This window comes from Lampetra fluviatilis, chromosome 19, assembly GCF_964198595.1.
Source record: "Lampetra fluviatilis chromosome 19, kcLamFluv1.1, whole genome shotgun sequence".
NCBI lineage: Eukaryota > Metazoa > Chordata > Hyperoartia > Petromyzontiformes > Petromyzontidae > Lampetra > Lampetra fluviatilis.
This window is the reverse complement of record NC_136293.1, coordinates 6,453,588-6,470,369: the sequence shown is the minus strand read 5'-3', so window position 1 is coordinate 6,470,369 and position 16,782 is coordinate 6,453,588. Positions and strand designations below refer to the sequence as shown.

At 51.3% G+C, this 16,782-nt stretch overlaps 1 protein-coding gene across 5 annotated transcripts in view; it reads right to left on the bottom strand.

Annotated features, from left to right (window-relative positions):
* LOC144937583 (protocadherin-9-like) overlaps nucleotides 1-16,782 on the bottom strand; it is a 134,798-nt gene that overhangs the window by 64,209 nt on the left and 53,807 nt on the right. For 3 of the 5 annotated variants that reach the window (XM_078864888.1, XM_078864891.1, XM_078864892.1), the window contains exon 3: nucleotides 2,865-3,303. In XM_078864888.1, coding sequence (XP_078721014.1) covers nucleotides 2,865-3,303 — 439 coding nt within the window. The remainder of the gene's footprint in view (nucleotides 1-2,864; nucleotides 3,304-16,782) is intronic. The other 2 variants (XM_078864889.1, XM_078864890.1) reach the window with 2 other exon arrangements.

The window sequence follows — 16,782 nt, the reverse complement described above, 5'->3', positions numbered from 1 at the left end:
GCGTTCTGCGTCTCTCCGTCGTGCTTTTCGGGTGGCACTGCGTTTTTTTTTATCATGACGTACGACGTTTCAGTCCTCAGGGACCAGACCGAGTTCGGTTTCCGGAAGAAGGTCCCATCACGTGGAGCGAAACGTTGGACAACACGTATGTTCAAAACGCGGCACAACCCAAAAAACACATCAGAGAGCTATTGGCTCTGTAGAATACACAGCGACCGATGCACTAAGAACTTACACACCGGCCAAGCGTGTACATTAACATTCAATAGCAACCCAGAGGTTATTGCATGGGGGGAGGGGGGTGGGGGGCATAAGGTGGAAGTGGTAGGGGCAGGAATATAGTAACGGTGGAAAATTGCTTTGTAATAAATAGTTTTTTAGACGGAAAAAAGGCCTCCAAATTACACTCCTAGATCAGCACCGTCGCAATTGCCGCGATTTATTTAAAAAGTGCGAGCGTCATCGAACTGCTGAACAGATGTAATGTCCTGGGCCGTGCTCTGGCGAATCGGTCATTACCCGTGCGAGCTCGCAGACCCGGCCAGCGTCCCACAGAGCCCTGCCGAGCGTCTCATTAGCCAACTTCCCTAATGCGGCCTCGAGCGCTTCATCATCGCCGGGCAAGAGACGCCACCGCGCGCTTCGCCGCGCCGCGTTTTCGCGAAGCGGGTCTGGGGGGAGCGTGATTGGCGTCGATGGGGGGGGGGGGGGGCCTGTAGGCGAGACGTACACAGCGGCGTCGGCGGCCGTCGTCGCCGTCGTGTGCGCAAGGCGATGCAACCGCGACAGGGGGCCTCGCTGGACGGAGGAGCCCACTGAGTAGAGGGCTACAGAGAGGGGAGAGCGTCGGCAGTTGGCTGTGCGGGGGGGTGCGGGGGGGGGGGGCAACGTGGAAGCGCCATTTTGCCCCGGGCGGTGGCAGATTGCTGGGACTCGGGAGGGACAGCAGTGTGAAGGCCTGCGGTCATGTGGCTGTGATCGGACGGTGTGTGTGTGTGTGTCATGTGGAGAAAGCGCTCAGCTTCAAATGAGTACCTGGTACGGTGTGTCGTAAAAATCGCCACTAGGGAGAGGGTGGCCAGGCGTGGTGCTGACCACCCACCCTTTTGTGTGCCATGCCAGCCTAGCAGCACTCGCCCCAACAACCTATTTATACGGTGAGTCTTTGTCTTTGTATCGAAAGCGCTTTGAGTACCTAGTAGAAAAGTACTTTATAAATGTAACGTGTTGCTATTACTACTACATCAACTCCTCACGCGACGCCATTAGGTGGCATGAGTGCTGAATGCGCCATCAGCACGCGGAGACGCGAGACTAAATTATAAGAAATATATATTTAGATAGCAAACTGAGCTATATATCTATTTTTCAGATGTGACCTGCCCACAAATGATAGCTCAACAAAGTGGTTTATAATATGGAAATTTTTGTCAGTCAAATACTCAAAATGCGCAGAAAAATCCACAAGACCACGGGGGGAGAGACCACGCAAACTCCAAATATACAGCAGGCGTCAGGTTCGGGATCAAACCCACGACATCCTGTATACCAGGCAAGGGAGTTAACATCTCGCCACCGCAGTGAGACGAGAGGAGAGGGGTGGGACGGAGGCAGCGACAGAACGAGCACAGGGACACACGCCACTTCATTCATCACCCGCACCAGCGCCGCCCGCGCCAACTCACACGACGATGACGACGATGCCGCCGCCGCCACCACCAGGATGCACAATCAAAGCTTGGAACGCGATGCGAGCCGCGGGCAGTGAGATACGTTACCGTTCGCTCTGCTCACACCGGGGCGGATCGTGGTGCATAGCGGGTGGGGTGAGGGGGGGGGGTATGGGGAAGCACATGGAGCTGACACACGTATGGATTTTCATTCGAGGGGGGGGGGGGGCGGGAAAGAAAAGAAAATGCTTTCCCTCTATGAACGCTCGAAAATCGGTTTGCAATAACCGCTTTTATCGGCGACAATAAAAAGAGGATGAATTTGTTATTCGCGAAATGACCAGCAGACGAGGGCTTTTCTGACAATGCGTTCGCAGGCCACGGGGGCGTCTGTTGTGCATCGCCAGGGTGTTGCTTCCACGAAACTAATTCCCCACGACCGGGCACATCACTCGGGCCACCAACAACCGCACTGCGAGAAAACGAACTCCCCGTGGTGCCGAAAAACGTTGCCCCCCGGATTAACGAGGTTTGGTGCAGTCCTCCCGGGCACTCCGTGTGGAGGTTGTGAAGACCTGGGCTAGCAGGGCCCTGCCTACCACCATTCCCCCACCCCCCCCCCCCCTCTGCTGTGGGATCAGGGCTGGGTGTCTGAAGCGTGGTTACTGAAGCAAGCCAGACCTGGGGGGATGGAAGGGGACACCTGGTCACAAGGGCCCTCTTCACCGCTGTCTGTTCCGGGCCCCCGGGTCAATGGAGGCAAATTGTTGCGGATGGTTATAAACAAACGGGGATGTCAAGTCTATGGCCTGCGCATCAGACTTACAATAAGTGAATGTTTGTGTACATTACCCGGGAGTGATTACACACGTGGTTTATAGATCTGAGCCGAGACCTGGCCTCGTGCCTGCCCCTTCCATAAATCCAGGGCTCCTGCTCTCAAGCTGATGGCTTGCAGGCCTGCATCTGCCAACTTTGTCTTGGAACTGTGCACCTCGCTTCGGTTTTTTCGCAGGGCGGAATTTATAAACACCGCACGGCCTCACTTTTTAACGACCGATGAAGAACAAAACAAAACAAAAGGCAGAAAAGAAAAACAGTCGATGATAAAGCGCGGTCGAAACGTAAACTGTTTGTCCCGCGGAGTGGTCAGGAATGCGGTGAGCAAAGGGCGCTCGAAGCTCGGTGCCGTACCGTTTTCGGGGTGGTGATCGGTCTCACCGGTGCATCCGTCCGGCGTCGTGCGCTCGTAGTGGGAATCGGCGAGCAGCGGCGCCGTCAGCTGAGACCCCGGCAGCTTGGCCGCCCCCGCGGCGGACAGCCCGCCAGCCAGGACGCCGCCAGGCCCGGCCGGGCCCACCGCTGTCCCAGCGACGCCGAGGATGCCGGCCCCCGTGGCTACGGCGCTGGTGCTGGCCATGCTGGCCGTGCTGGCGCTGCTGCCGCTGCCGCTGCTGACGGCCGCGGTGGTCGCCGTGGTGGTGGCCTCGGGATCTCCGAGGCCACTGTCTGCCACACTCTGCAGTGATGAGTCACAGCACTCTTGGCGGGTGCCACCATCCTCCAGCATGAACTTCACCCGTCGCGAAGCCTGCTGCTGCTGTTGCTGCTGCTGTTGCTGCTGCTGCTGCTGCTGTTGCACAGGCAAGGAAGTAGGGGACCGCAAAGAGAGAGATAGAGAATGGGGTCCAGATAGAAAGAGGAGCAGGACAGAAGAGATGAAGGAAAGCACAAAAAATGGTGGGGGAGAGTGACAGACAGAATGCACAGACAGGTTAAATAACTTTCCGCCACTTTCATGAAAAAATATACATCCAACAGTGGTGTGTGTTTGATGTGATACCATTACTGGATGCAGTTAACACTGTGTATATAGATATTTACATAATATCTCTAAAGTTGTCTGCCCTAGAGCAGGTGCATGAAAAACATTCCACAGTCCCATCTGATCCCACTCATTCACCTCTCAACGCTGCACTTCACGCTCGGGTGCTTGAGTCATAACTAGGGACATAGGTTAGCAGATTAATATGTCTCCTTCTCATATCCGTCCCTCTACGTAAAACAAAATTTGTGAAAGTATTCTTTACACAAACCATCCACCCCATGGTCTTCTGGGAGCGAATCATTTCAGCAGTATTTATTCAGTACCGGCAAAACACTCATCAGCAGAGTTCAGCCTTGCCCCGAATGAACGCTGTTGAACTGACAAATTGTGGGCTGGCTTCCACCGTCTGGGTCTCATCATGGCGCACAACACTGCACACGGAGTCCTGCTCGTAGTCGTAATATGCGTCTACCCATAATGCCCCGCAGCAACGCGCAATCAGTTTGTGCGCATTTTTCCCCAACTGAACACCGCACCTAACGACGACGACAACGACGCCGCCGCTGCCCCCGTCGCTGCCACCGCCGGCGGCTTCGCCGGCGTTCTGCCGGAATTATCGCCGGACATTTTCGACGCCACCACGTCGATCGTAAAAATAAAAGAGGTGGGTTTTGTTGCGCGCGCGTGCGCGACGACGGCGGGAGTTAAACGGCAGCGAAATGGGAGCGGCGCTGCTGCTGCTGCTGCACGGCTACAGGGAGGACCACGTGCTGCGGTGTGGGAGCTAAATCGATGGGCACGGAGGCAGGAGGGATCGCTTTGCGCGATGCAATATTAAGCTACGCGAAAACCGCACACGCGCGAGCGCGCGCGTGCACACAAGTCAATGCCGCTATTGGCCCGATACATATGAATTTGATAGATTTTCGTTGGCTTCTATTTGTTAGTGGATTTTTTTTTTTTCGAATGAAATATGTATGCTTTAAATTGGATTTATTCCAATGCAACAACAAAAAATCCCTCTGGCAAAAAAAAAAAAGAGAAATATCAATGGACTCGCTTTTGATGCAGACAGGCAATCCTGTGAGGGAAACAATCTGAGCTGACCTCGTTCATGAAGACAATTTCACCCGCGCACAATTAGCGCAGGCAAAAACTATCAACATGTCACTGAACGTGACAGGGCAAGCACGTTAAAATAAATTTAATTTGTAAGATGCTCTAGCAGATGAATTGTCCCTCAGCACCTGAATTCTCCCTCACCTGAACCCTCTCATCACCAGGCCACCTTTGTTGTCGGTAAAGGTGCAGCCGTGCAATTGTTGTGCTCATACCACTCCTGGTAAACGGGTCTCCGCTGAAGCGAGAGAGAGGGTATGTTCGCCTACTCTACCATGCTGGTCACCGCACACGACCTGCCGTTCGACTGACCGTGGGTGGACAGCCTGACGGCGGTGAGGGAGGCGGACTGGAGCAAACAAAACGTGCCCACGTGTTTCAACTGCGAACACCGGGAAATCGAACCGGCGAGCAAGCCCTGGAGGGTGCCAACTGGTTCATCACAGCAGCACCATCTGAGAGGGGGTGGGGCTCTGTGGAGCTCCTTCAAGCCGAAGCCCTTCTGCCGGCAGTGGCGTGAGACAGAAATTGCAGGGCTGCGCCATTGCCAATACGATGACAATACGATGCGGATTGAAACGGCGTCTCTGACAGCGACATCATCCCCGAAACGCCGAACGGAGACAACCGGTTGGAGGATTCCACGTGGAGTCCATGGGTCTCAATGGGTCTCTCTGCGAGCATATGGGGGCGTCTATCTGAAGGCAAGTGCTGTAAGCGAGCACCTGTTAAGGCACGCTGCGGTACACATTCGGACTGCCAAGTAGAGCCGGATATGAGACGCACTGCAGTGGTGACCGTGAGCAGCAGAGGTGCCTTGTTTTAAGTGGTAGGCAGTGCAAATTGAGCTGAAGGATGAAATTATCTTGACTGGGTGTCATATTTTCGCAGCAGTTCCTTGACAGCTTCCAATTGTTCTACCGTTGTTTTTCATATATATCATTTCATTTTCTGAAAAAAGAATGGGGGGGTGAGGGGGGAAACAACCCAACCCTGCGCTAAAAATTCCCACGGAACATAATCCATGAGCTTGTATTTCAGTGGGGAGGGGGAGGGGTATTTTTCCCCAGATACAGAGCTCAGTGCTCCAGAGTTTGGAAGACGTAAAAGTAATGAAAGAAAACCACAGGTACACAAAAGAAACACAACGCGTCGCGATAACGCTCAACGAAAACATCACCGACCCAATGGCACAACTGCACCACGACTCGATATGACGACACGAGACGATGACGCAACGACATGACACAACCACAGGAGACAACGACACAACGACACGAAATGACGTCACAGCGACACAACGATATGACGACACAACGACAGGAGACAACGACACAACGACACGAAATGACGTCACAGCTACACAACGATATGACAACCACAGGAGACGACACAACGACACGAAATGACGTCACAGCGACACAACGATATGACGACACAACCACAGGAGACGACACAACGACACGAAATGACGTCACAGCGACACATCGATATGACGACACAAAGACACGAGACAACGAAACGACGCCACGACACGACGAGACGACATGACGTCACAGCGACACGGCGACAGAATGACACAAACAAAACTACACAACACGACGACCCCACAACACAGCACAATGTTACAATGGCAGGATAGTGAGAGGTCCTGCATGGCGGCTTGGAGGAGGCCGTAATCCAGCAGTATATTGACCATGGCTGATGATGATGAGGACGACGTTGAGGACTGTATCCGATTGTGCAGCGTTGTTGGCATGGGCCCTTCTGCGAGGAAATAAATGGGACCCCCCCCCTCCACATCCCTCTCCCCTGTCGGATTTCGGTCAAACCCGTGGTGCCCAAGTGCAGTTGCACCGCCTGCGCACCCCTATTAGCGACCGCACTGCTCAGAGGGGCAACTCTGTCGTTTTGTTGTGTGTGACGGAAACCTCCCCCAAATCCCTTCCACTGCTGAGTCCAGCCGATCGTTTGTGCTCAAAATAAATAATGAAAATAATGTGCGTGACTTTTTTTTCTTTCACATTCTGTGCTGAAGAGTCTCCAACTAAGGTGGGTGGGTTGTTGACGTTCTCCCAGGCAATCGGGGCACGTTAGTGCGGCACTAACGTGCACCCCCCCCCCCCCGCGATCGGTCCGTATGTATATGCTTAATACATACATAGAAAGCATTCGTTTTGGGCACCCGTGGACAGCTCTCGTGCGATTCGCACGAAGAAAGGAGGGGGGGGAGAAAGTAACACATAAGCGGCACCCCTGTACCGCATGCGGGCGCCTAGGAAGGGCTAAGCAACCCAGAACATAGCAACTGCAGGCGCGGGACTAAAGTGGCCAAGTGAGCGGTGGGGCCCTGCCAGCCCCCCAATCCCCCCACCCTCCCCGTCCGCCCCCCCCCGTAATGGAGTGCGCTCACATGGCGCTTCGGTGTTTGCTCATTAAAGCCTCGGCTAATTCACTGCAAATTATTTCCAGAACGTGATGAAGTTTCCCCAAAGAGCGGAGATGTTGTACAAACCCACACACACACACAAACTCTCGCCTCTCCAGCAGTGCACCACCACCACACCACCACCCCCCCGTGGGTTAAGATGATAAATATCGGCAGCAGTGCGATTTTCTCTTAAACGTGTGCTTTGTTGTTGTTTGGGGGTGTGGAGATTTGACTGTGAACTTGTTTTAACGGGTTCCGGTGAAGGTTGTAAATTGCCAGCACGGGTGGGAGAAATAGGCACCTTTGTTGGAAACAAATATACCTGCAGGAGCTGATTTTTTTTTACTCTTAATTATATATAACACACGCACTTTTTTGTGCTAAAAGAGAGAAAGGAGAAAAAAATGTACCAGTGATGAGATTTTTAAAAGTACAATTCAGCTATTCTCAATCCACCCAAAGATGAGAACCTCCCCACCCATGTCAGTATGGGGGAGTATTTGTGGGTTTTTTCACCATACTTCACTGCACCGATCAATGCGGGTCGGTGAAGGCGAGGAGAATAGAGCATTGAAGTACAGCACAACAACGGATATTGTTTTTCCAATGGATATTTTGGAGCAGTAAAATTATAACAATAACTATAGACATCAATATGCAATCTGTATGTTCCACACTAAATCAATCACGTCGTAAATGCCGGATTGGAGAGATACAAGGATGGACCAATTAATAGAAAAATATTGATTGCCAGTGCGGCGCGTTGGTCAGCGTGGGTTGGCGAGGATGGGGAGGGCAGAGCCAGTTCTTATATCGTTCACCACCGATGCTAGCCGTGGCCAAGAATAGAACTCGGGTCGCTGGGTGCGCAGCTCATTGCCCGAACCGCTGCACCACCCGCTCATAAATTGGCAAGCCAAGTTGACCCGGCCAGGTGTGTTCTCAGCGGTAGAGCGAGCGGCTCGCAATCAGAACGCTGCGAGTTCGAATCCTGGTTGGGGGGTGACTCAGCCCATCGTCTCCCCCCCTCCAGGGTTCATACAATGAGCACCACTTTACAGGAAAGTAAACAGCGGTTTGCGAAATTTCCACCACTGGCCAAGGGCCGTAAGCATGACATGAGCATGACATGAGCACCAATGCCTCAAATTTCGATAAAGCTTTCGTGACTGCAGGGATTCATCTTCTTGGTTCTTTCGGTAAAGTCACGTAGAAGGGAAGTAATAAAATAATAAATATGAAACATAATAAAATAATTCTCACGACGTTTCGGCCACGACGCAAGCAGCCGTCCTCAGTTATTACTTCCCTTCTACGTGACTTTACCGAAAGAACAAAGAACACCAATGCCTCGTAGCTCAATCGAGCAGCAGCAGCAGCAGCAACTCACTGCATTCGCGGAGTGCATTTCACTCGTGCCCTGCCGAGGCCGAGCGTCGCCCGTCAGCGTGGGCTGCTACGAGTGGCTAAATGATTACGGGACTTCCATTTATCCCGAGAACTTCAAAGGCGACGCGACAAGCCTGAATGCGCTCGCTCGCTCGCCCGCGTGCGCGAGTGTGCGCGAGCGAGGGGTCGCTCAGACAAAACCGTCGCGCAACCTCGGTGAGGCCTGGACCTCCTCACAGCGTGTGGCAGCAGGAGCAGCATGGAGATGGCGATGCTCATCGGTGGAGGAGCTACCGAATACTTTTTATCCTTATTTACGTGCACGTTCTCTAATCCGTGTGTTTCTCCTGCCGCTGTCTCTCAAGGGAATGCCGAGCATTGCACCTCCCCATGCTTCTTTGCACTCGGTTCCGTATTTTTTCCGCCGTTATATCATTAAGAGGCTGTTATTAAGCGGCAGGAAGCCTTTGTACCGAGGATTCACAAAATCCACTTCTCACGATTTACCACCTCCGCGAACCTCAGCTTTCACAGCATGTGACACCAGCAGCAGTCTGGACATCTTTATGAACTAAGGATTGACGAAAATTCTGAGAACGACCAAATCAAATCTACGGAGTGAGACTGGACTAAAACTCCACCGGTAATTAATCAGCGACAAGATTGAGACTATGACTAAATTACAATTTTAAAAAATGACTAAATTAACACCGATGCAGGCTGCCCCCTGTGTGGATATCAATGGCGGTGGCTGATTGAAACGGCGACACGTTCAACTCCGTTTTGAGTTAGCGGTCTGAATAATATAACACGGTCGCATGCTCATCTCTGTGGAACCGGTGGTCCAGACAAGACTGACAAGAGAGCAATGCGTATGGAATTGTGTGGTCTTGTTCTTCTTGATGTTGATGTCGAGCAAGCAGCTGTAATGTTACATCGAGTTGGCTGAGCCAGACGATTGTGTCAGGAGTAGCGGGGTGGAGCCGCGGGGTGATACATCGCTGCGATGATGCTCCCTCCTTGGTATTCATGAATCGGCATTGAGTTTTATATTTTCCACGGTTATGTTCTGAAGTCATCAAGTATTCGCAACTACCATGGTTTTGTGGATGCGGGTTAGGTTTTAAACTTGTAACTTGTGTAATGACGACTTCGACGCACTTGTCTTGAGATTGTTTCCTTATTAAGGAGCCAGGTGCTCACACCTGGACAGGCGGAGACCCCCACTGCAACAGCCCTGAGTCTCCCGCTCATCTCCCTTATATACGGTCCGAGGCCACGCCCCCATTCCCGAACCTTCTAGCTGGTTCTAGACCGCTCGCTCTACCAGCAGACTTCACAGTCCTCTTACGTCACCTGGCCACGCTCCTATTCTCGATCATTCCTGTAGCCACCAGTCCATTCGTACTGCAGGCTGACTCCTCTGTTATTACCTCCCGTGGCCGCTAGTCCATTCGCACTGCAGGCTGACTCTACTGTCATTACACTTGTTTGATCCAGGAGAGCAATACTGGGTCCTGCATTATTTTTGTTTATTTCAAGATGTTTTAAGGTAAATAATGAGCGTTTATATGCGTGGGAGGAAACCGGAGCACCCAGAAAATAAACACACGTGAGAGGGAGCAACACTATATCCCCATCCAGATGGCAACAGGTGGCACATTTGTCAAGTGGCTGTCCTGCCCAACTGTTGGCGAACCAGGATATGGCGGTTCCTCGATGCACATGGGAAGGGCGTTTCACAATATCATCTGTGCGTGATTCACCAACCCTCGCTGCTGCCTCCACGAGCAGCCACGTGCAGCAGCAGCAGCAGCAGGGTAACCACCAAACACCCGGTTGTTGTGCCCGCAAGCTTCGCTGGAGACCCATTAAGCCGGGGGTTATCTGCGTGGGGCCTTTCATGCGGTGTTTGTTTGTGACTTGGAGTGCAATTGTGGTGGCCACACGCCATGCACGCAAGGCACGCGGATGGGAGGCGCGCTGGCGGACAGCTCCTATAAATGTCCACGTGATGATGAAGCCATTCCGTTGAGCTATCATTTTTGATAGCCAGGTCGCCTCTCAGTGGGCCTTACCCTAGTAAAATAAAAAATAAAGTAGTTGAGTTTTAGAGTTCTAGTTTGCCGCATCGAGCCGGGTGTGCCGCTTGCGGTGAGGACAGAGCGGTGGTGAGGCAGCCTCTCCAGGGAGCATGGCAGCGCGGCACTCGCGCTAAGCACTTGTAATCCCATCAAAGGCCCAAAAACAAACAGAAATTAGGGATCAAATCAGAAATGTGTGCAGTGCGCGCGCGTGCGTGTGGGGAGCGGTGGTGTAGCGGTTAGCACCCTGCGATACGAACCCGGCGACCCGAGTTCGATTCCCGCTCATGGCCAACACTGGTGACGATTATCAGAACTGGTCCTGGGCCTTCCCTAGGTCGACTCAGCCTAAAATTAGTACCTGGTACGGTGTGTAAACATCACCACAAGGGAGACAAAGGTGGCCGGGCATGTTGTTGGTAACCCAGCCCCTCGTGTGCCGTGGCGGCGTTCATAGGTGCTCACTAACAGCACTTGCCCCAACAGTCTGTTAAGGCTATACTGGGGGGATTTTTGTCTTTGTGTGTGTCGGTGGGGAGCAGTGCTGTTCGACTCCGAGTCGCCGGGTTCGCGGAACACTGTGGTAACCACTTTCCCCCCCCCCCTCTGGTTACCCCCCCCCCCCCCCCCATTTATGTCAACACAAGCTGGGAGTCGGTAAGTGATTCTCGCACTCTCATTGCAACAGGCCGAGCAAAAAAATGTCGACCAATTATACAAAAATATATATCAAAATCCACAACAGCGTCCTTGGTGCGTCTCTCTGCCCATTAGATTTCTTGTTTCATTTCAGGGCCACGGACGAACAGCGCAATTGGAACGTACATCCTTTCGCGTAATGACGAGCGCGTAACTTTTTCTCGTGCAACGGCGGCGTTTAGCAGATTGAAGTCTCACTCGGGGCATAACCACGGTGCCTGAGATGCCGGCAGTATCTTGATTAGAGAAGTCGAGGCTGTGCGAACTGACATCTCGCTTGCTCGTTAGCAAACTCGCCGGGTTGGCCCACGATGTGTCGTGTGGGGTGGAGGGGGGATACGAAGAGAACTGATTAAAGACGAAAGGCAAAACCATTCACCCCCCCCCCCACACACACTTTTCCATCGCTTGCTTAGCTCTCTAGATCAGTAACAACGTTCGTTAAGGGGTTTAACTTCAGTTTTGATCATTTCTTGCTTTTGTGTATTATTCTATTTAATTATGTCGTTCCCGTCCCGTCCCCCGTGATATGTGTCACGTCCGATTAACACGGTTGGCTACGTACGGTGCGAAAGAAGTGCAAGATACTTACATATGTACGCGTCTGCCCGTCCCCACGATGTGGAGGATCCCACTATTTTAGTTTTTTTTGTCCAAGGTTACGCCCAGGGAATGCCACCGGGTGTGCCCTGCACGTACTTTACCCATCGAACTTCTGCCGTGTGCCGTCTCGGTCGCGATGTGTTTTTTGCCGAAGCACTGCCATTTCTGAATTTTGCTGAACCGAAAGAGAAACAAAGTCAACGGGTAAACCCTCTCCGACGTATTCAAATTGCGGGGCGTAACAACAACAAGAGACCCGTCGTATTGATCCCTACGAATACTTATTTGTGCATCCGCTTGCAGTCACTGGAGCCCACATCAATCCCGTGAAACGCGTTGGAAAAGTGGGAATAAGAGAATGTCCAGAAATCAATCGGCTGATCACAGTTGACCGACGACACCCCGCTCGAAGCCCTGTCACCAGGCCATGTCGGTAACGACCGTGTGTGAAAGCAGTATATATAAAAAAAAAGTAACAGAAGGAAGGAGCAGCTCCCGCAATTTCCGGCTCACGCCACCGCTGGCGGAAGGGGCTCCACGAGAGGGTGCACTACTGAGCTCCATCTAGAGCAGTGGTTCTTCTTAACCCGTGGGTTCATGCACCCCCTGGGGGTGCGAGATGCCCGTTGGCTGGGGATGCGAGACAAGGCCAGAATTTCTTCGAAGGTAAGTACAACTACTTTGTTTTATCAAACCTATGCATGTATTAATATTACACTTTGTTTTTTTACGATTGAGAAACCAAATGGGTGCAAGGCTGCGGTGAAGTCAAAAACAAATGCTTTAGAGGATATTTCGATCTGCTCTTGCACGCTTGGCCAAACGTCTTGGAAGAAGTGGGAGCTACCCGCACTTTACCGCACCACCACCATCACCACCCTCGACCTGAATGATCGACTTACTGTGGTGCGTGAATTTTGACTTCTGGGTGGACGGAGGCAGTAGGGGAGTGGGGGGAATTTAACTGCCGCACCGGGAGATCGAATCGGCTACCCCGAGATCGCAAGTTCAATGTGCTCACTGTTACACCAAAGCAGCATCCACGAGTGCATAGTTACAGTAACGTATGTCTACTGATGCATTTCTTCTATGCCTATATTCAATCAATTTAAAAGAGCTCAGAAAACCCTTACATCACCACAACTCGTGTAATGGAATCTGGCTGTGAAAATTTGTCAAAATAGCAAGGAATTAAAAGTTATTAATGCAGTCTTTAAGAATATATAAAAGGCTGGCCTTAATTAAATGTCAAAGTCAGAAAAGAAAGCACTGACATTTTACCACGACGCCTACTTGGGAGGAAATAAAGAAAAATTCGGAGGGTTTTCATGTGCAAAGGTCTCGTCGCATCTGCTGCCCACTACCTGGAGGTCACAGGCTCGTCCCAAAGGTCACCGGCTTCGCGACAGCCACTCTCACAGTGCCGCCCAAGAAGCCCTCTTTTCTTTTTTTAATTCAGCACTTGCAGCATAGTGATGAGCTCCCCAGTTCCCTATTCATCTGGCAAATCCGTTGAAAAGTTTCTGGTGATGCGAAAGTTATTTTTATTTTGTATTTTTCTGGTAACGTGAATGTGTGTTCAGGTCCCTATCAGACCAACAGACCAGATCGTACTTGCACCTGGGGCTCAATTTTTTCTGGCATCTCTTCTTCTCATCTTTGCAAAGTTATTTTGTTCAATTCACGTGCGATCCAAATTGACCGTTCCGCATTGCAAGGTCACTCACTCGGTCCATGGTCAGAGAGGGTGGGTTAAAAGAACAAAAACGTTGCACGAAAAAAGCTGAAAAACATTTTCGGGGGGGGGGGGGGAGTTCAAATATATGTTAACATGAATAAATTATATTACTATTGTCAACCTCCAAAAAACCAAGACGGCGCGAGGTCACCACGCCCAAGGGCATACACCGATGTCTTCAGGGTCAACGGGTTCGCCGATTGCGCAAGCCTCACCACGTGCTCCGCAGACGATCACCTTCCGCTTTCTCGGGCCCGAGCCCGCCTCACAGCGGGTGTCCCTGAGCTCGAGCACGACCGGCGCTCGTGAGGGAGGTTTGAGGGGGCTGAGCCCACCCTGGCTGTGTTTACAAACGGCGCTCGATGTTTACCCCTCGGAGCGGACAGGTTGAGATTAAGCAGCCCTTTCCGAGATGCGGCCGTACCCTTGCCGGTCGCGAAATGTCGACTGACAGCCAGACAACACCTTGGCAAATACACGTGCAGAAGCTCACAAATACCGTGTTTCCATTAGCTCGATTAGCACCCCCCCCCATCCCCCCCATGGTACCTAGAGTAGCCCCCCTCCCCCCGCCCACCCCTCTTAACTCCCCCCTCTCCCCTCAGATTGAGTGGCTGCCAATTTGATCTGCAGCCAGACATTCTCTGGGCCAATTTTGCTTTTTGCAGGGCTGGGCCAAATTCCCGCCGTCACAATCCAGGCCGAACGAAAATTCATCACCGAACGAGTTACAATCAGCAATGTTGTAGGCAACGGATAATCTCCAAATGCTACAATTATAGTAATATTCAACTTGATTATTATCAGCAACGAGGTTTTGACCTTTGACCCGCACGCATTTCTGTGGAATTCTCACTCTGGAATATGTTCCGACATGGTCCTGAGCAACTTGAAAAACCTTCGCGAACGCAACTTTGGTTTCCAGCAGCTGCAGTCGTCGTCGTTTGAAGTTGCCCTCTGAACTATCAACTGAAGTTGTGCTCGAGGAGTCCAAGTCGAGTTGACTCCCTAGTCCCTCCCTAGTCCCTGGAGATGGGTCTTCTGGACTATGTGAAACGTAACGCATCGCGCTCAGAGCCCCGGCGTCATGGCCTCAGGGCAGAGTGTCCGTCCCCCCCCACCCCCCACCAAAACTCCCCTCCCCCGCCACGCAGTGAACAACCCGAGCCAAACACACACGCACAGACACCTTTCCCCAACACCAAATTAGGACATGTTCTGTAGCAGCTATTCAAAATGTTCAGACGAGTAAATGGGATTGGGCACGGCGCGTCACTTGTTGGGATTGTGGCCAAGGGGTGAGGGATAACGCGGCGATGGGGCGGAACAAATAAAAACGTGTACGAGAGGACGTCCATAGGGGAGATGGAGCCAGTAAATCATAGCTCATGTTCAGATGATAGGGTGGACTTTCATCCAGCAGTGGATTGATCATGGCTGTTGATGGTGATGATGATGGTAATCTCTGGCAACTGGGTAATGGTCCGCTCTACAAATGTACTGACTGATACGCTTATTGCATGCATAATTCTAACATTCCCAACATAACCATGCATTGCTGCCAGAATTATTTCCTAATAATGATTTTCAGAGGCGATATTCGTGCTTCTTAATATGTGCGAGTGTACGACCCATTGCCTTACATGGTGAATAACAATGATAAACAAATATTGACCAAACATCTGAGAAGGAGCCTTAAGATTCGGTGAATCTTTGGGTAATAGAATAATATTACTATATTACTACGTTTGTTTCACTACAGCCATATTATCTGGTGATGCCGTTGCAGCTGCTGCTGCTGCGTTGTCAGTGGCGCACGAGCACAGAAAAACGAAAAAAAAACTCACACTCATAAAAATAAAAGAAAATATAATCGTCGATGTGACGTGTGCTACAAAGAAGGGCCATTGCCCGAAACGTCACTGATTATATATCATTTTTAAGGCCACAGTGCTGTTGACAATTTGTGTTAGGCTTTTTAGTTACTCCAGTCAGATAGTTTGCGGTGAAGTATGTTCGTGTAACTCTCTCCCTGCCTGCACCGCACAGGGAGGGGATGAGGGGATGGAGGGGAGGGTGGGGGGAGGGGGGAGGGGGGGAGGCGAGGGGGGAGGCGAGGGGGGAGGTCCCCCCAGGCCCACCCCACGCCTCATCCAGCGGTGGATTGACAATTGGGGCTTTTCGGCCAGACACTTGCATTAGATGGCCCTCTTTTATATCACGTTGTTTCTACCGATAATGTGTCTTGTTTCTTGACACAAACAACATAAGCGCGCGGTGTTATATTATCGTGTTTAAAATACACAAATGAAATAAATGCGTGGGGTTTTTTTTAGGTTTTTGATAAATGTTGGTTGGCTGATGTACACATCTTAACTTTCATAGATCAGTGTTTTCAGGTGTAACGCGACATTTCACACACGGGCTTTTAAATTATTTTTGGAGTGGTGTTTTTATATATATATTTTTTTTCTAATTTCACCTCTCACCGTTGGGGATTGTCGGAATAAAGGTTGTATTTCATCGTGAAGAATAAATCAGTTTTGCCCGCACACAACTAAATTCTACTTTATTGCACGGAGCATTATTTGGTTGCTGTGGTAGATTTTGTATTTTCAACAGCAAATCGTGAACCTTGGGTTACAAGGCAGAGCGACATTCACAATAAAACAAACGCATCTCTCCTCTGGCCTGTCAATGCAACATTCTGCAAGGCACAATAAACCATCCCACAATTCACGAATCCCGTTGTGAACCTGACTTGTTTGCCTCAGCGGCCTATTCAACATAAACCCCGCGGCAGTCAACGAATATGAAAAAATAACACGAGATCATAAATTCGACCTCTGCTAATGCTCACTAATGACCGTTTCATACTAATTATAATGATGCCAAAGAATTAACAGAGGGTCCTCCTGAGAGAGCGAGAGAAGGGCCAGAGGGTTTGTCAGTGGAAGGTAACGCAAACCGAGTTCAATACCGGATGTGCGGGTACGAACGTAGCTACCACAAGCACCGGTACTTTAACCCGATCAATGTTTCCAAGAAGACCAGTGCGCTGCGCTGTTCTCTCTGCACATTTTTAGTGAGATGTGTTTACGCCCCCTTCCCCCCGGCAGAAGGGAAGAACGCCGGGCGTCGCCACGGAACGCGACCGACGCGTCACCCGTCGTCACATGGAACAGCGGAGGCAGCGCCGCGCGCATCATCGCACCGATCCG